The following is a 19,281-nucleotide window of genomic DNA, read 5'->3' as shown; positions in this document are numbered from 1 at the left end:
CAGGCTGTTGTTAAACCCCCATCTAGAGCGGGAATTTGCATGCATTCCATGAAGGAGGTACTTTTTTTTTGTTTTGTTTTGTGGTGTTTTTTTTTTAAACATCATCTAAGTAGATAAAACCCAGGTCCTTGATTAATTCTGACAAGATGCAAACACCACAGTGACTGTGGTCCTAATGTAGCAGTGTGTAGCTTGATTCCCATTGCCAGTTAATACAGCAGTGTATTTTTTACAGGTCCAGGATCTAGTGTTCAACCTCCACATGATCCTCTCTGATACAGTTAAAATGAAGGAGCACCAGGAAGATCCAGAAATGCTGATTGACTTGATGTACAGGTAGAGTTTATAACCATTGCAGTGTAGTGGCAGTAGGTGTCAGTATTCCACGCGGTGTTTGAACGGAGCTTAGTACCTATTGTGCTTTCTGTACTTAAAGCGTGAGGGATTGTATTGCTGTGAAATTTGATTACTTTTTTTTATTAGCAGTTATTTTACTTTGAACTTAATCCTGTTTAAAATTAGTTGGCATGATTCACATTTCACCTGAAAACAACACAGCTACTTGCTGTTTGGTTCTGGACCTAGATATTGTACATTTGAGCCCTTATAGAGCTTGTTTCTGGAGCAGTTCCAGGTCTCAGTGCTTGTGCACCGATATGTACCTGTTTGTGGTGTTTGAATGTGATGTTGGTAGGTTTTGTTTGACATTTATGTGGCTTGTCTTGGATAAAAGTAGTTTCCATTCTCCAGCAGTCTCTGATAAACTCATCCTCCACCTCAGTAAAGACAACTCTTCCTGCTTGCATCAGGGAAAACTTAAGGATCTTCCAGGACTTGCTTGCACAAAAGGCTTTTTGGTGGTGATGCATATGTTAATCTCCATGTTGAGATCCCAGCTACCAAACTGCATGGTGGTGTCCGCATGAATGGTCCTGAAGGCTTCTTAGAAGGCAGCAGAGATTTTGTCGTAAGCAACCAGGCAGGTCTGCTCTCATTGTCCCACACCTTTGGCTTATTACCAGTCTCCAAGTGAAGTATGAGCTTTGGCCGACAGCTTCAGCAGTCACCCGTAACAGCATTCTGCCATCATTGGGTAGCTGCAGTTGCTTGCCTGCCACTAATAGGATCAGAAATCTGTAACGTAATTTAGGGTAACTTTCTATCTGTATAGCTTCTTATCTCATATATTTGTAGATAGCCTAGCACTGAGGGTGGATGTTATTTAAGTGGAAGTAGCTAAATACTAATCACAGAGGTTTTCTTTTCAAATAGGATTGCAAAGGGCTATCAGAATTCCCCTGACCTGCGCCTGACGTGGCTGCAGAACATGGCTGGAAAGCACTCTGAGAGGAGCAATCATGCTGAGTCAGCCCAGTGCCTGGTCCACTCTGCAGCCTTGGTGGCTGAGTATCTAAGCATGCTGGAAGACCGAAAATACCTTCCTGTAGGATGTGTTACATTTCAGGTGGGAATTATCCTCCATAATGTATTTTTGGGTTTTGTCACCTGTGCTGAGGTGCAGAGTATTTCCATGTGCCAGGTGTTACTGTGCCTACATACTCATGCTGGACTTAGTTTATTTTGGGGAGAAGGCATTGCAGCAACTTCTACAAACGTTTATTATGCTTGAAGATTGTCCTGATTCCCCTAAGTCTTTACATCCATAGGCTGGGTGAATCCAGTTCTTTGTATTTCTCCATTTAAGTCATGGGATTTTAACCTCTTTGATCTAGCCAGTGTGTAGTGGGTGCAGCTGATGACAGTGGTTCCTGCCACCAGTGATGTTAAGCCATGTGGCACTGAGCACAGCAAACAAGCAGCACATACTTGGCTTTGAGTGTGTAGGTGGCCCAGCCCAGTTAGCTTAAGCATGTGCTCAAGTACCTTGCTGGTTCAGAAAGAAATTAAATAAAATGCATGTGAAAGCTGCCTCTTTAAAAACTTTAATATTAGATTGAAAATCAGCTGGCTTTCAAAGTGTTGAGTGTTGTTTAAATTGAGTAAAAATATTTTATCTACATTATCTCTCCTTAGAACATATCTTCCAATGTTTTGGAAGAGTCAGCAGTTTCTGATGATGTTGTATCGCCAGATGAAGAAGGGATCTGTTCTGGAAAGTATTTTACAGAAGCTGGTCTGGTGGGATTGCTGGAACAGGCTGCAGCGTCTTTCTCTATGGTAGAATATTTTCTTTACCTATCTTCTTCGGCAATCTTACATTGCTAGGCAATATGAAGGAAAATGTTTTTTCGGTGAGGTTGTGTAATTCTATTGTAACCATTTAATTTGTGTGGAGCATTTGAAGTTGTTCAAGGCAGCCCAGTTTGGCCTCTGGAGTGAACTGTGCAAAGAACGGGATCTGGGACCAAGAGGCCTTTGTGTGTTTCCAGTGTCTTTCACACTGCACATTTGGGAGTTCACAGTAGTAAAAAAAGGCCGTGATGATTTTCCTCCTCTTCAGAAAGAGTGGGACGAGAGCTTTGTGTGTGAGCAGTGTTAATGAGCTGGTAGCAGTGTATCCATCAGAAACCAAGGAAAGCAAGTGAATTATTTCCCACAACACAATGTGAAATGTCATTCAGTGGGTTTAAGTACAAGCAGCAATAACTCCAGCGTAAAGACCTAGAACCTCTGCTGTGGGCTGGCTAAGCCGTGGGATGCAGCGTCTGCCTGTGCTGGGCTGGATCCCCTCCGTTGGAGGCATCCTAAGGAAACTTCACAAAGCTCATCTCATGGAGTGCTAAAAATGGATGCAGAAGTCTGAAGGTGTGCTAAAATAAAAATGAGCTGTGCACTTAATCTTCCATATTTAATTCCATAGATTTGGTTTGGATCCTATTTAGCTTGTGCTCTTGTGCATATATCCATCCAAAGTATTCCAGTTTTGATTCAGTTAATAATCTTATTGACTAGTAGTAATGTGTAATGCAGCAGGCTCTTGATTTCAAGGGTAACTGAGGATTTTATTCCATTCATGTACGGATGTATTTTGAGAAAAGATGCTGATTATGCCACAGTGGTATCTAAGCCACCTTTTTATTTTGCAGTTTTACAATTTAAATGCTGGTAGTATGTATTATTCTTGCTGTTGAATTGATGGACCAATCTGATGGACCTTATTTTTGTAGGCCGGCATGTATGAAGCAGTTAATGAGGTTTACAAAGTCCTTATTCCTATTCATGAAGCTAATAGAGATGCCAAGAAGCTATCTACTATTCATGGTAAACTCCAGGAAGCGTTCAGCAAGATTGTTCACCAGGTAATGATTTGAATTTTCAGCTACAATGTGACTTGTGAAGAAACTTAAACTGCTCAGTGCAAATAAAACCCACCTATTAAGGACAAAACATTGTAATGAGATTGTGCGAGAATTGTCAAATGGTAATCCACAGTAAATGCAAAGATTGCTAACAGGATATTTTTTTTTCTCTCTGGACATTTAACATGAGAAACATGAGAGAACATCACATACCAAGTTTCATTGTAACTTCCACGGGTTAAAAATTGCCATCATCTGCCAGTCTCAGATGTTATTTTAAACTGTGTTTTGCATGCTGGGGGAAAACACTGTAACCTTGCCTTTAGCCTGGTAGGTAACATTCAGGAATGTTGGCGGTTTATTTGTCTGTTCATATGGTGGATAAATAATGGAAGGAACCTTTCTAAACTCAGATGGTGCAAAACCCACCAGCTTAGGTGCTGAGCATTTGATGGGAGACATCAGAAGTTAACCCTCTTAAAGCTCAACAGACCTCAGCTAAGCAGAAGAGGAGAGCACTTGGCAACTCTCAAGAAGCACATGTTACCTCCTAGGAGAGGCCTGTTGGGTGCATGCCTTTCTGTCAGGGCAGGCAAGGACTCAGCAGGCCTTCCTCCAGTATGTGCCAGTGCTACTCCAAGTCCCCCGCCCCAATCAGCCTTCTGGTCGTGGGCTGCTGGGTACGTCGTTTGTCTGTTGGTGCAGTTACCCTTATGCTGCATCAGCTCCTCAGTAGATGTTGATTAGTGCATCGATTTCATAGGATCCAGCTGAGGGTCTGGTGGTTTTCTCCATGTTCTGGCATTGCCAGATTTCTGAGGTTAAATGAACCAATAGAGGAGTGTCCCTTTGGACAAGAGAAGGCTGTTTTGGGTGCATGATGACTTACAATCATTGAAACCATTTCAGGTTTATGATACCTTACATTGATGGTCATGTTTTGGCCTTTGAAACTTTTTTTTTTTTGTTTCTGTGACATGCGCTTTTTACTTTTTATTACACAGAGTACTGGCTGGGAGGTAGGTAACTCCATTTTAGTTAGTAAAGAACGCTAATAGATTTTTCAGATGACTCACGCCAACGCTTGCCCACATGTGCTAGTTGTGGGTATTTCTGTTGCTGTCTGCTGTTAAAACAATTCATTAACCAAAGAAATACCAATAAACCGATTGTGGTTGTAGTAGGAAATTCTTCATAAGAAGCTGTAGGTAGTGCATGGATGCTGATGTGTTCCACTAATGAGGTTCTTTGGTGAATGAGCCACTGTATCATCACTAGTTCGTTTTTATAATTTGTTTATATTTCTTTTCATCAGCATTGACACAGAATATCATCCCTTCATACCATATTTTCACCCCACCCACAGGGGTCGATTTAAGCAATAATGCTCAGAGGTACTGTAACAAAACTGGCTTGTTCCAAGTGCAGACCGTATCTCAGTGAATAGGCTGCTTCGTTCTGTTCATTTAAGAACAATCAATTTGCTGCATAGCTGTTTTATGTGGCAGTAAAATAGCTCAGTTGTGTTAACTGGAGTCAGTTTTGCTGCTTTCATTTTTGTAGAGGCTGTTTGCTCACATTTCTACAACATACACCGTGAGAACCACATATTTGGATTAAAAACAGACAAAGCAGTCGGCTTCATCTGCAGTTGCACACAGAGTGTGTTTGATAACTCAGGCCCTAGTCTGGTTGACGCAGTGGGTACATGAATGTCTAGAAGTCTCAGAAGACATTTTAAATGTTTTGTGAACATGATGTTAGATTATTTGCTTAGACTTTACCTGTCCAGTTTATGTCTGCTTTTCTGTGAATCGGGCAATGCTATATGGGCCATCTCACACCAGGTTTGCACCACAGGAGAACGTTTAAGCCCACGCTTATGGAACTGGGGCCACGACCGAAGTTCTTTTGCATTGTGTGACATAAATAATTTGGGCTGATAATATCTGAACATCAGTTTTAACTCCGGCCTAGCAAGAAATGAAATTCAGTAGCTTAAAAGTAAACCCTGACACTTAAGGGCTGGCCCTGTAAATCGTTTACTTGGTCCTGTGAAAAGCCCCAGCAGATGAGGCAGCACAGAATCTGGAGTACATGTTGTAGGGAGTGTAAACGACACGTGTTCAATAGCTAACAAATGGTAAGGCCTGTGAGCATCTATTTTGATTAGTCTGCCCCTAAATCGACCCCTGAAGAAAATCCTGTCGTTGGTTATGATTCTAACATCACTCGGTCATGTTTTACTGCATGGTAAAAGACACCCATGGTTTCAGTTCTTGTCTTTCATCGTGCTCCTTCATTACCACACTTTTTCTGATCTTTGTGCTTTGTAGCTTTCAGATTTGTTGCATGTTTTGCTCTTTTTTCCTTATTTAAATATTTTAATTGATGCGCACCCTTTTTTATTTTAAAGTTTATTTGCTGCCAATTTGCTGCTTGTTTGTTTTTTGGAATTTCCCTAATTAAATACTTTCTGTTTTCTCCTCTATCGCCCTGGTTGCTGACCCTCCTCCCCACTCTTACTATTGTCTGTTGTGGTAAGTTTCTACTTGTGGAAATTTTTTTTTTTTACCCCCCTTTCTCTCCCCTCCTCACCCACCCCCCACCCCCCCACCCCCCGCCTTTTTGTTTTTTGTTTTACACTGTGGAAACCCCAATTTCATTTTACCAAAGAGCTATGCCAACAGCAGGACCCCCTTCGTGTCACAAGGAAAGCAGTATTGCCAACTACAAGCACCGAAGTATCCTGAGTCTGGCACCAATGCATTTCTGAGATCTGCTTAAATGTACCAAGTAGTGTGTTTTTCTGCTTGTGTGTTTGTTCATTGAATAAATGTTGAATTGATTCTTTTTGTTTACTTACCAGTTAGGAAAGTTGTTAGGAAAAATCTTTTTCATGCTATGCCATGAGAATTCAAAAACGTTTTTTTAAAGTACACAGGGTGAGGTTGCCATCAAATAGCAGGACTCCAGGAGCTGCTACTTTCAGAAAATCGTTATTGGAAGACTTGTAATAGTTGGCAACACTGCAAAGGACCTTGGGTTAGAATTGAGCAAGACAATAACAGTGCTCATTTTGGTAAAGGTGGTTGGATTTTGCATTCTGCACAGTGCGTATGAAGGAGTTACTTTTATTCCTCCGTACTTCAAGCTGACTCTGTCTCCAGGCAGCTGCTGCTGTGTTGGTCTTGGTGAAGAAAGCAGATGATCACTCTTGCACCTGATTTTTTCAAATCTTGTTGGCAAAGCTTTTTGTGTGCGTGCAAGAGATAACTCTAAAACTTTATTCCCAGCAATTTTGAAAGGTATTTACCATGCATAATAACAAATCATGAACCTTCATAAATCATGGTGGCTGTTATCTGCTCTGCCAGTTCTGTAATGGCTATTCAGTGTTCACCTTCATTCTCTTCTCCTCCCAAAGACCTATTATTTTTCATAAAATAATAGGAGATGAAATGCTTTTAATAATTTCTGCCTCATATCTGCATTTTTAGCTCTTTAAAGAAACAAGACCATGGAGTACTTTTAAGTTATTTGTTTTCAGTTCTGTGATTAGATAGACTTTGGTATCTGCTACGTTTCAAAGGTCCTAGTACAGACTCATCCCGTATCCTTAATTCCAGGCATGAAACAGCTCTCCTAATCTCAGGGGACTGGCAGCTACTGAACGTCTATGTGAGGGGTGGAATGGCCCATAGACGTTTACTCTCCCGAAGGAGTTTGTTTCCATCCCCTTGCTTGCAGGTACAGATCCCCCAGCATGAGTCACAATTTGTGGCTGATGGATCCAGGGCTTTGTGGGAAGATGCTTGTCATGCTGGGGGCTAACCAGTGCTCCTCACTGCTGGCTCTTCTCCTTGGGATCTTTATGATAACTGAGTTTTCAGCAACCAAATTTATCAGTGCAGCTGGTTTTCATGACTATGAAACAAGTACATAAGTTGGGAGCTGCCTTCACATGGAGGCACTGAATCTCACCAGGCTTCCCTGCTGCTACTGCTCCTGGGACTTCCCAATGGCTCGTTACTCTTATTTTACGTGTTTAGTTAATGCCACTAGAACTCCCCATTAATTTGTGCTGATTAACAGACAGCATGATTTTCTTCCTTCCTTCTTGTTATTTTTATAGCAACATAAATGAACGCTGCCTATAATAAACAGCTGTCTGGGCAGATGTCCACATGGCAGATACCTTGTAGGGACCAGATTCTGTGAAAGCTTTATACCCTGGAAGTCACTCACCAAGGAAAAAGCACGTGAATGAGAAGAGCAGCAGTAGCAGCGTGTCCTCCATCTCTGGGGCCTGCCCTGTGCCCATGGGTTGGGGTTGGATCCCACCAGCTTCCACATGGAGCAGCCCAAGCCCCATGTAAGGTCTGGGGAGCTGTTTTGTATGGTAGTTCCCCTTAGGCAGACATGATGGTATCTTGGGAAGTGCAGGCCTGGAATCCTGCCTATAGCATTGAGGTTGAGTTGAAAAAAAATGGCACAGGAAGCTGGAAATGCTGGGTGTAGGGGGATTTTAGCATAGGTAATATTGTCCAAATATTTGGAAAGGTAGTGACGGCTTTGAAAAGGTAGTGATGAGTAAATTAAGGGTTCAATAGGCTGCTCATTCCTATACGGATCCAGAGGGATAGGCTCTGGAGAAAGACAGGGAGTCCAGGGAAAGAGCAACCAGATGTTGCCAGATGGTACTTCCAATAAAACAGGAACAGCTTTGCAGCTGGGGGTTGCACCTTGGGAGGTGCTTGTGGGGGATGGCTGTGGTGTGACAAAACCCTGTAGTCTACGCTGGCAGGTGGAGCTGGGTAAAAGCCTGTTTGGAGGAGACATGCTTGGAGGAATGGGCTAGAGCAGGGGTCCAAGGAGCCACCTGTGCCACATTAAGCATATGAACAACTCTTGGTGCAACTCCTTGTTTTCTTAAATTGGAGCATGTGTCTACACTCTTGCCAGAGCTGAGCCAATGAATTTGTATCTGTCGATGTCCCATAGTGAAGCCAAGATGTGGCCCACAGGCCTCTGGTCACTTCAGGCTTCACTTCCACTTCAGAGCTGGGCAGCGGTGAGCTTTGCCCTCCTGAAGGTGCTTGGGTCGAGCAGCAGCCCTCGCCCCAAAAAGGCAACGCCGTGTTCTCCTGGCTGTGCCTGTCCTCCTGGCTGTGCCTCGGGCAAGAGGAGCCAAGCCGTGCCTGGGCAGCTCCAGCATGATGCCTCAGAGTTTCCTCCAGCCCAGGAGAAGGCGGTGATTTGCCCTGACAGTGCTTTTTCCAGTCTCTGGAATTTTCCTGAGGGTTTTTTTTTATTATTATTATTTTGGCTTATGTATCCTCTTTGCCTTCCATAGATCATGTTCACCATCACTACAAGAGATCAGTTTTGCCATAGTAAAATACTAAAAAAACCACCTCCTATACAGAGCAGCCAGGACATCTGTAAGTGCTGTTTGAAACCAAACACTAGCCCAGATTCAGAAACATTGAGCATTATATACTACATCACACTTTCTCACGAGAGTAAAGGTGAACATTTTAGAGTTTCTTGCTGAAAGGCATTTCTAGTTTGTGCATGCAGCGTGAGTTTTTTTAACAAAGCCAAAGGTGTGATTTATTTTTAAAGCATTTTTTTTTCTCTCTCTCTTAATCAGATTTTCTTCGTTACTTTTCCAGCAAAAATCTTTCTTGTTTCTCTACTTTTGCATTTCTGGGCCAAATTCACCACTGGCTGAAATGGAAGCAGGTACACGATACAGTGGATTGCATCTGCTTTCACCAGGAGTGACTTTGGCCCTCTTTACTAGACATTAGTTACTAGAAGAGAATGTAACACCTTCCAGTTGACATGCTATTTAAAAAGCACTTGCGTGTGTGTGTGAGTGAACTGGACATTGACTGCGGCCCAATCCTGCAATTACTTGAGGGTGGTTTACGTGGGCTCTGGTGGGGGCACTTCCCAGGGGTGGCTGTGTGCAATATCCTTCCTGTGTCCTGCAGGCAGCTGGGCTTCCCTGCACCTGCAGGCTACGGACCAGCTTAAGAGGTGTCTGCACAGGATTTGGAGAGCCTGAAATAATTACCCAAACGAAGGGACTTGCCCTTGACTCTTCCTCAGAGACATCTGACACCTCCAGACTCCTCCTGGGGTGGGAAGTCATTGCAGGGTTGGGCTAATGGTCGTAACTGATCCATATAATATCATGTTAGTTTATTAATTTCATTGCGGTGTTTGCTGCTAAATGCATTCATGCTGAGTTCCAGGTGTGTTTTTCTTTTCCTTCTTTCTTTCTATTTTTTTCCTTGTTTTTTTAATTTCTGTTTTATTTTGCATAAATTCAGGAGCCTGCCTGCAGCCATGCTTGGGGGTATGCATGTCTCCATACTGAAATAACCTCTCGTTTCTCCAAACCTAGGATGGAAAGAGGATGTTTGGCACCTACTTCCGGGTTGGTTTTTATGGAACTAAGTTTGGAGACCTGGATGAGCAAGAGTTTGTTTACAAGGAACCCGCGATAACAAAGTTAGCTGAAATTTCCCATAGGCTCGAGGTGAGATGCTTGTAGCTGCCCTCACATTCTCTCTCTGAGTTGCAGTTTAACTCCTTTTGCATCACTTACATAAGAGCTGTAGGGCCAAATCACAGGAAGTGGTAAAAGTGAAAATCGTTGGGCAAAACCAGTGCTGTGCCTCTTGGGGACTGATGCTAGGCTGAGCTGAGAGAAACCATTGCCTGGCAAAAGAGTTTGCAGAGCACCGTGTGGTGACCCAGAGCCGGGCCAGGTGTCTCCTGTCCTCTTGCCAGTGCCACCTCTGCAGGAGGTGGAAGGAATGCAGGGAGAGGAGTCCCACAGGTTTTCCCTGATCTTGCAGCAAGAGCTGCAGACCTGCTATCATCATTTGAGAGTTTCTGGTGTACCATACTGTGTTTGCATTTCTCTTCAGCCGCCTGATGTAAATGGGATGATCTGGGCTTGAAAAAAGGCTGAGATGCGTTTCAGGGTCCGACTTTCAGGAAGTATTGCAATTTGTTGTCATTTTGTTGCCTTCACAGCATGTTCCTCTACTGGTAGAGACTGGGCCCTGTAAGGTGGCTGAATTTCAGAGCCCCTGAAGTGGGATATCACAGGTCTAAACTTTGTTTCAGCCCTGAACAAGCGAAGGCATCTCTGATAAATCTAACTGGGGCTTGGGTGCAGTTCCAGGTACCACCCAGCGATCATCTGTACCACGTAAGGGTTAGTCTGGCCTGGGTTTGTGCCAACTAACCTGTGTTTAGACAATGTCCTAGCACAGTCTGGGGGACATCATGGGTCGGAGGCTGTTCCACGTAGGCACTGTGCACAGACAAGGCCAGTCCCAAGTGGGAGAGGAAGAGCGTTCAGCAGCATGGCTCCAGGCTGTGTCATGCTGCTTGTTCGTAGGGCCAGAGGGCAGACCTGGCCCTGCTTCATTTGCTAGAATAGATCTGATGTCATGTTGTTGCTCACAGCAATTCAGCTGCTGTCACATTGCTCTGAAAGCAGCAGCGTTGTTTGAGGTTTAAGCGCATGAAACTGAGTTCAGAATCTGGCCATTCACCCAGCCCAGCAAAGCCATGCTCCGATGCAGCACCTGATTTCCAGGCAGATCCCGTATTGACCCCAGTTTTCAGTTGAGCTCACAGACACACAGCAAGCTCAAATGGCTTGTTCAGAACCACGCAGCGTGTGTGCATGCAGTTGGAAGGCTCCCGAGTTCTCCTGCCTTCCAGGGCGTTAGGCTTGTTTTTTCCTGTTGCCCCTGGAATGTGGCTGATTTAATTCTCCTAGGTTCAGCAGATCACATTCAGCCCCAGTACAGCTACTGATGAAGGCATGTTGAGCTTCACCTCCCCTGAATACGCATTTGTCTCTCCAACCCCCTTCTGTAGTGGCTGCATTTGATGTTTTCTTTCAATGCATTTGCTCTTGATTGTAGGGATTTTATGGAGAGCGATTTGGGGAAGATGTGCTTGAAGTGATTAAGGACTCAAACCCTGTGGACAAATGTAAACTAGATCCTAACAAGGTAAGAACACAAGTACAGGTTTAGAAGTAGGACAGATCCTGAATGTTTGCAAATGTAATGGGGGACAGATCCTGAATTTCACCAAGTAGGCAATGAAATTCCATGTACAGAGCATCTTCTGACTGCTTGGGATGACAGATGGTGAAAGTCACCCCAGCAAAGGAATGCAGAATTAACCATTTCATTCCCTGCCACAAGCCCTGCCCTTGTAGTGGTTGGTGGGAAGGGAGGAGGCCCAGGCTGCACTTGCCTTTCTTTGTAGTCTCCACTGAGTGCAAGGAAGGAAGGGACTTCAGTGGCCTCTGGCTTTTTTGCAGCTGCAGTGTTTTGTCATTCTTGTGCCACGTCCTTTAAGCGTAGCAGAAATAACAGGAGCATGTCTAGGAAACAGGACTGTGGCTTTGGGCAGGGCATTATCTGCAAGGAAAGGAAGGAAACGCTTCATGTGAAGAGCATGAGAGGAGAGGGGCAGTGAGCTGTGTTTTATCCAGTCCAGAAACTGCTGAGCAGCTACCAGCACCCCTAGTCCCTGTCAATGCAAGTGTGATTTTTCTGAGCAAAGGCAAAAAACATTCCTAGTTCTTCCAGAGATGGCTTCAAGAGGGAAGAGCTGGGTTATTGCACTGCTAAAAAGCAGGGCACAGGAGTTGGTTTTTCTCCTCTGGCTCTGTACTTCACCATGCACGCCTGGGTTCCTTCCTGCAGGCCTACATTCAGATAACCTACGTGGAGCCGTACTTTGACACATATGAGATGAAGGACAGGATAACTTACTTCGATAAAAACTACAACTTGCGGCGTTTCATGTACTGCACACCCTTCACGCTGGATGGCCGGGCTCACGGGGAGCTGCACGAGCAGTTCAAGCGTAAAACGATCCTGACGACGTCCCACGCTTTCCCTTACATTAAAACCAGGATAAACGTCATTCACAAAGAGGAGGTGAGGCTTGTGCTGTCAGGAGCTTCCTGTGTTTGAAGGGAAATATTTGAGACTAAGGGAGTGGATGTTGCTGAAACTCAAGCATAATGGACTAGTGTACATGTAGTTTAATACCATGGCCGTGTCCCTTCACGCCATCACATTAACACAGATGCACCCTCCTGGCCATCACTAGCCTACCTGTCCCTTCTCTGTTAAAGGTGCAAAAATTTGTTAAGAGAGCGAGAGCAGCCGGCACTGTTGTGAGCTGCTCTGGGTGTTCGCTGCAGGGACTGGGTATGACACTCCTTCATTTTCAGTTAAGAATGTCTTGTTTCTGTTGCACTTTTCTCTGTTCCTATTCTACCTCAACTAAAACCAGACCGATGTAGTAATGCAGTATGTCCTGCCATCTCTTTCACCAGTGTATCCAGATCACAGCAGCTGGTATATGCAGAGGCCCTTGGTGAGCTTTGTAGTGATGCAGGTTGCTCCCTTCCATTCTGCGTGAATAGCGTGTCCTTTGCTCTGTGTTGCTGCTTACTTGCATGGCCTCAGCAGCCCTAGGCCAGTGGGGCCCTGAGGCTTTACAGAGAGTTATCCCATAGCTATATTAATTTTTAAAGGGTAGGTAGGGGCTGGTGAGAGTGATGGGACATAATGGAAAATGCTTAGGCACTAACATGGTGCTGTAACCCTGGGCAGATGGTTGCAGTGACTGTGAAGGGATGCAAATCTGCCCGCTCGGAAGCAACCTCAAAAAGCTCTTGAGTAGCCAGATGTAGAAACACATGTAGAAATCAAACTTTTTCTTGATGTTCCTGAACAAAGACTGAGAGGATGCATTTCTGAAGTGCTTCTGTCCAGACTGCCAGTCCTGGTGTGTCCTCCACCACTTCGGTGTGCGACCGCAAAGCTACCTTGGTGTTTCTGAAAGTCTGTGTCTGGATGGCAGTCTCAGCCATAACAAGTGTCCTCTATTCTGGCTACACCCTTAGATCATTTTGACACCCATTGAAGTTGCCATAGAGGACATGCAGAAGAAAACACAGGAATTGGCCTTTGCAACCCACCAAGACCCTGCGGACCCAAAGATGCTGCAGATGGTGCTGCAAGGATCAGTAGGTACCACAGTAAATCAGGTGAGGATCACTGTCCCAGTTGTAGACACTGGGGTAGTACGTATCAGTGTGGTGGATGCTTTGGGCCTTATTTCTAAATTAGCTTGGCTTTTTTTCCCCATTCACTCTATGGGCTGTGTTTAAGGTCACTGGTAGGTCTAGACCAGCTGCTCTCAGTGACTTTGCCATTTGAGTAAGAGTCCTGAGAATGTGATTAGATCTGGAAAGTGGCTGAGAAGGGACCTCATTCCCTCAGTGACCTGCTTCCTCCTAGCATTCACAGTAGTTTCTGCCTGCTTCTCCCTCTCCCTTAAGAATAAAAAAGTAAAAAATATTTTATTGCTTTTCCTTTGGTTAGCCATGCTCTGGTGGGTGGAAGTAGGGTTGTGTGCTGTTGTGGTTTTTGAACAGAATGGAAAGCCAAACTAGTGAATGGAGAAAAACTGAGGAAAAACTGAGGGAGTAAGAGTAAAGCTCTACTAATACGCAAGCTGGAAAAATATCAGCTGGAGTGTCAGGTTCTGGGTTGAGTCTGCAGTGCTGGCAAGCAATTCCTTGGTTCTATCTGCATTGTTTAAATTTTGTCTTAGTTGTGAGTTGAGCAAACTTTGTCGAGAGTCCTTGTAAGAGAAAACAACGTAGAATTGATGCCTTTTCTCACACTGTCTTCCAAAAGCAGAGTTTTATTTAAAAAAAAAAAAAAGCCTAAAAGAGATTCAGTTGTTGTGATGTTCAGTAATTTACGCCAGATGTACCAGCTGCAATTCAAGATGCATTCTGTAAGGAAATGTTGCATTTTACAAATGTTTCTATGTGCAAGAAGTTTCTCCAGTGATTGGATCTAACAGAGGGTTCCAAGAAACTTTCTCTCTTCTGCTTCTAAAGGGACCATTAGAAGTTGCACAAGTTTTCTTGTCTGAAATACCCAACGATCCAAAGCTCTTCAGACATCATAACAAACTACGGCTCTGTTTCAAAGACTTCACAAAAAGGTATGGAATATTGCCTTCCAGCTGCCTGCCAGATGCAGTTATTACTACCACACCAGACAGGAACATGTACAATATAACATGGGGGATATCCAGAGAGGGGAGTATCTATGTTGTAACTCCATCTGTCCAGTTTCCATATGCATCTCCTAGTTGATTCCCTGTTTCTCTGGTGCTGCTGGTCCATGACTTCTGGGGCTGAAGTTGTTTGGCTTTGCTGTTTATCAGGAATGACTTGGTGATCACAGTTCAGTTGTGAACAAGCATTCCTGTTTTCAGGAAACACAGCTAGCCACGCTGGCACAAATGAACTCACAGCTTGGCAGTGTCAGGAGAAACTGCTGAATTGGCCAGGAGATTTAATTTCCTTCTGAAGTCAATTTCTCCAAATGGAGTGGAAGCATGCTGGCAGAAGTCTCTCAAGAAATGTGATGGCTGCTTTACTTTCCTCTTGAGTAATGCAGGCTGCAGTCCTAGTCCAGCATCTTTTGCAAGCACCAAGAAATTAAAAAATACATATATAATTGAAATAAAAATGTTCCAAGCAAACAGATCCAGTGGCAACGTAGTTTTCTCATATGTAATAAATGTCATTGATGATACAGCTATTTTCCTGCTCTTTCTTGAAATTACACCTTTGCAAGTAGAACAGTTCCTGATGAACATCTCAGTCTGCTATTTATTAATCTTTCCTGAGGAGAGCAGTAGATCTACACATCTTTAAATCCTCTTGGGCTGGAAGTGGCTATGTGGAGATCAGCTTTTCATTTCTCTTCAGAATGTAACTACAGAGTAAATTTAAATAAAAAAGGAGTTGTCACTCTACAAGTAAAATGGAAATTGGAAATATGACACCCTCTCCTTTCCTCATGGACAGCAAATGGTTTAACTGAGTCTTTATTACCCAAAATACAAGATAGAGAAGGATATTACGTGTCATCCCAGAGGAACAGAATTAATTTTTTTGGTGCTATTAGATTAACAACTCTGTAGCAAGCAGGTTCTTTTTTATGTGCCCAAGTTTCACGGGCTTTTGTTTTCTAGATGTGAAGATGCTCTGCGCAAGAACAAGAGCCTGATTGGTCCAGACCAAAAGGAGTATCAGCGAGAACTTGAAAGGAATTATCACCGGTTAAAGGAAGCTCTCCAACCTTTGATAAATAGAAAGATCCCACAGTTGTATAAGGCAGTGCTGCCGGTCACGTGCCACAGGTGGATATTTGATTTTACTCTTTCAGCAGAGATAAGGAGGGTGTAAAACTCGGGACTGGGATGTCTGATCTTCCTGGTGAACCTGTGACATTTATTTGTTTTCAATTGTGGCTCTTTTGGTTGAGTCCATTCCTTTCCCCTTCTGTCCTGACTTCAGAGCACATCCCCTTCCCAGCAGTTATGGTAGGTGGTGTTTGCAATGGTTCCTTTCGATCCTGATCTATGACAATTATTTTTTTTTCATCCTGCATCCCATTCTTTTTAGATTCAAAACCACTCTCAGTTTGGCAGGACTTTGACACTTGTTTATTCCCAGCAAAACTGGGATGAGGAGCTCCAGGGGCAGGCAGGGTGGAGAAATAGTTGGTGTTCTCCATGCTGGAAGACCAGTAAACTGGAATCCAGGCTGTTTGTTCACCTGCGATAAGACTGAACACAAAACACAAAACAGGGAATGTATGAAGCAGGTCAGAGCCCATAGCACTGTAATCCTCTGGCACCAGCTGCAGCTGCACAGGGTGACTTTGGGTACATAAAGTTTCTATCAAGGTTCTGGCTCCCAGAATAAGGAACAGAAGTGTTTTCCAGCAGGTACTTCCCATGTAATCCTTGGTTGGCAACCCCTGTTGTATCCCCTGTCAGCAAGGTGGGCTGATGCAATCCAGCAAGACTGCCCTGGCATCGTGGGCTCACACCAGTCAGTGGGGTGGGGGGTTGCTGGAGGGCGCTTTGTTAGCTCCGAGCAGGACACTGACCATCGTGTCAGTGCTTTTAACAACAGACTCTTTAGGAGATTTGTGTGACTGTGGACTTGGGCTCACGTCCACACCATTGGTTTAGGAGAATACAGCCCAGATTTTGAACCTCTCCTCATGTAAATGTTGTTCAGTGGTAAAGAGCAATGGCGAATAAACATAAAAATGTTGTGAAGAGAGAAACTTGGCAAAACTACCTTACAAAAAGAGCAAGACATAGCGCTGGAGGAAGAAGGAAATGAGTGTTCCCAGCTCACACAGCAGTGCTTAGAGATGTTTCTGTAGTTGAATTTGATGTATTTTTCTGTCTGCTGAATACTGCGGAAAGGCGGCTTTCCCTCATGACCCAGGTTCATGATGTTTTAAGCTCCCCCCAGATGATGTGCTCAGTGCTAGCTGTTCTCTGCTGGAGTCCGGTACTGACTGGGGATGCTGGGAGTACCAGGGCTTCCTTCCCCACCCAGGCTTTTGGCATGGTAATTATTTTCTAATCTTGTGAATTTCAGCCTGTGCACAGAGTCTAATACAGGTATTCCAGGCAAATTCCACTTAAGAGATTTATTTGAAAGTCTTAAATTAAGATTTCAGTAGTGCAGATGGTTAGTGCCATTTCTCTACATATGTGCAAATGAAACTTTCCATCAGCTTCCATGTCGGTAAACCTTGGGCGGTTGAGTAATCCCAGATACAGACCCAAAACCAATTCATTTGAAAAGCAATGAGTTAATGTCAGTGGACTTAATGTTTGTAGTAGCCAGCTGTAGGAGATACCGGAAATCAAGTACAAAATCAATCATCTGATGAGGCTTCTTACTTCATCATGAAAATATGAGCTCATCATTGTATTTTCTCTCCCTCAGAGACTCCTTCAGCAGGATGAGCCTTCGCAAAATGGATATCTAAACAAGTTAAAAACCAAAATAAAATGGCACTTAAAATTAAGGTTTTGAAAAGAAAGAGCCTTGTTATCAGCGCTGGGAATCAAAGAAGTTTTATTGTGAAATAAAACTTGGACTTCGTCCTGGACATCCCACACACCTCTTCTTCCATCAAAGTGTTCAGTGGCCAAAAATCATTCTGAATTGTCAAATGTAGACTTATCAATGTTTGAAAAAAAATCATGACAGTGGTATCCAGAGTGTTGGTGATAAGCTGTAAACTTACCTGTTTTTTAAGGCATTTTTATGACTCAAAGGTACACTAAACGCATTTACCTTTATTTATAGCATTACCTAATGTTAAATTTATTTACATTTAGTTCATATATTTAATTTATATTAGGACCATACGCAAATGCATTTTTGAAGTTTTTAATGTAGTGATGATGGTTATTTTGATGGTACTATTAAATATGTGAATGTTTACACTTTAATTCCCTGTGCATTGGACTTCAGAGCTCGCCATCCTTGGGAAAAAGGTTCAGAGAAAGGTAAGTCTTACAGTAACAACTTCCTAACCAAGTGGTGATTTTTTAATTATCCCTTTTCCTTTGTAACTCTGAGTACAAATTGCTGCAAAGAGAAATCCATCTGTGGCCATCAGAAGAATGGAGGCACGTGTTGTTACCACTTCACCTCGTTTGGTACCAGTGAAGTGGAGTTTCAGCATTACTTCTGTGTGTACGTGGTCATTTCCACCAGCTAGGAAGTCCAAAGAGCACAGTCATCTCCTCGTAATTTTGAATGTGCAATTCATCTTAGCAATGTACATGCAACTAGACTGCTTTTTGTGTCCCTTTTTCAATTTAAAAACTTAATTTCATGGGGGGAAAGAACATAAAATGACTTCATATAGTTTAAGTTAAAAGCTTACATAGAAAGCATTCTTTGCATTGTTACTTACGTAAAGAAAAACATCTGTTTTACAGCCGTTATTTTGGTGGCTAACACAGCACTTCAAGGAAACATCATTACTGGAGCTGAGTACACAACTCCTACATCTAGCCCTTTATATTTTTGCCTCTCTGTATTGAACAAGATTCCTTGGAAGAGGTGGTATGTGATTAAAGACAAGCTTATTCTCTATAAATACCTAAATATGCATCCATATACATATATACACACATATATATTAACCTTCAATTTTATAAATATACCTTTTATGTATATAAAAATAGAAGAAAAAAATGGCATTTATACATGAGCTGTTAAAATCTCAATAATTATACATCATCACTTCCAATTTGTATTTGAAACTGAAATTGTTTTTTTACCTTCAGTTCTAACATACACATTCCTGTATGTTAGAAGATGCTGAGGGTGTTTCTTTGGGGTTCACCCCTTCTATTTTAGAGCTGGAGCTGCAGCATCGGCACCTTTGTGCATCAGCAGGGAAGGTTTAGGGTGGGGAAGGTCTTTGTCATTCTTGATGCTTATTTCAAGTGATTAGTGGCTGACCATCAGTGTGCTCGTAGCAGGAATACCGTACACTTACTGCTGAGCAGGGCTGGAAAGGCACTGTGTGTGGGAGCCCCTGCGGGCTGTAGGTGCATGGCCTGCTCCAGCGGGACGGTACCCCACGGGATGGTGCAGGGCACGCTGGCTGTGGGGACAGGCAAGTGGTACTGCCAAGTTTTGCTCCCTCTCCCATGCTGTTTTGTTTCAACAGCTTCACAGCGGCAGTGCTTTTGGTAGCATAAATATGTGCTGTGCTCTGCTCAGCCTGCTGCTCCCTGACTGTTTCCTGTGACCACAAGTAATCCTGTGTTACAGGGTATAACACTGGGAAGCCTGCATGGAGTTTCTTGCCTAAAGCCAACAACTCTAACCTAAGCCTTCCCCCCTGCCCTGAGCCACTGCAAAGGCCTATTGCAAACACTAAGGAAGGAGAGCGTTGCTTTGCAGAAGTATATGAAGAGGCATGTGAAATATTTACGAAGTGAAAAAGGTAAAAAAAAGCCATGAAAGAATGAAGCCTTCATTTAAGTAGTCCTTGTATATTGTTTCTCCAGCTAGGAAAGCATCTGTTTTAAT

The 19,281-nt window shown here is 43.4% G+C and overlaps 1 protein-coding gene across 7 annotated transcripts in view; it reads left to right on the top strand.

The window, feature by feature from the left end:
• The window catches only part of DOCK7 (dedicator of cytokinesis 7), a 107,006-nt gene extending 89,325 nt beyond the window's left edge, over window positions 1-17,681 (top strand). For 3 of the 7 annotated variants that reach the window (XM_040610068.1, XM_040610066.1, XM_040610063.1), the window contains 12 exons: window positions 236-336; window positions 1,273-1,465; window positions 2,035-2,178; window positions 3,129-3,260; window positions 4,265-4,279; window positions 9,688-9,813; window positions 11,222-11,311; window positions 12,017-12,253; window positions 13,231-13,374; window positions 14,239-14,345; window positions 15,387-15,554; window positions 17,170-17,681. In XM_040610068.1, coding sequence (XP_040466002.1) covers window positions 236-336; window positions 1,273-1,465; window positions 2,035-2,178; window positions 3,129-3,260; window positions 4,265-4,279; window positions 9,688-9,813; window positions 11,222-11,311; window positions 12,017-12,253; window positions 13,231-13,374; window positions 14,239-14,345; window positions 15,387-15,554; window positions 17,170-17,212 — 1,500 coding nt within the window. In that variant the 3' untranslated portion in view covers window positions 17,213-17,681. Of the gene's footprint in view, window positions 1-235; window positions 337-1,272; window positions 1,466-2,034; window positions 2,179-3,128; window positions 3,261-4,264; window positions 4,280-9,678; window positions 9,814-11,221; window positions 11,312-12,016; window positions 12,254-13,230; window positions 13,375-14,238; window positions 14,346-15,386; window positions 15,555-17,169 lie in introns of all 7 variants that reach the window. The other 4 variants (XM_040610069.1, XM_040610067.1, XM_040610064.1 and 1 more) reach the window with 2 other exon arrangements.
• Window positions 17,682-19,281: the final 1,600 nt, after the last annotated feature.

The sequence above is a fragment of the Falco naumanni genome, chromosome 11 (genome assembly GCF_017639655.2).
Source record: "Falco naumanni isolate bFalNau1 chromosome 11, bFalNau1.pat, whole genome shotgun sequence".
NCBI lineage: Eukaryota > Metazoa > Chordata > Aves > Falconiformes > Falconidae > Falco > Falco naumanni.
This window is presented reverse-complemented; position numbering and strand designations above follow the sequence as displayed.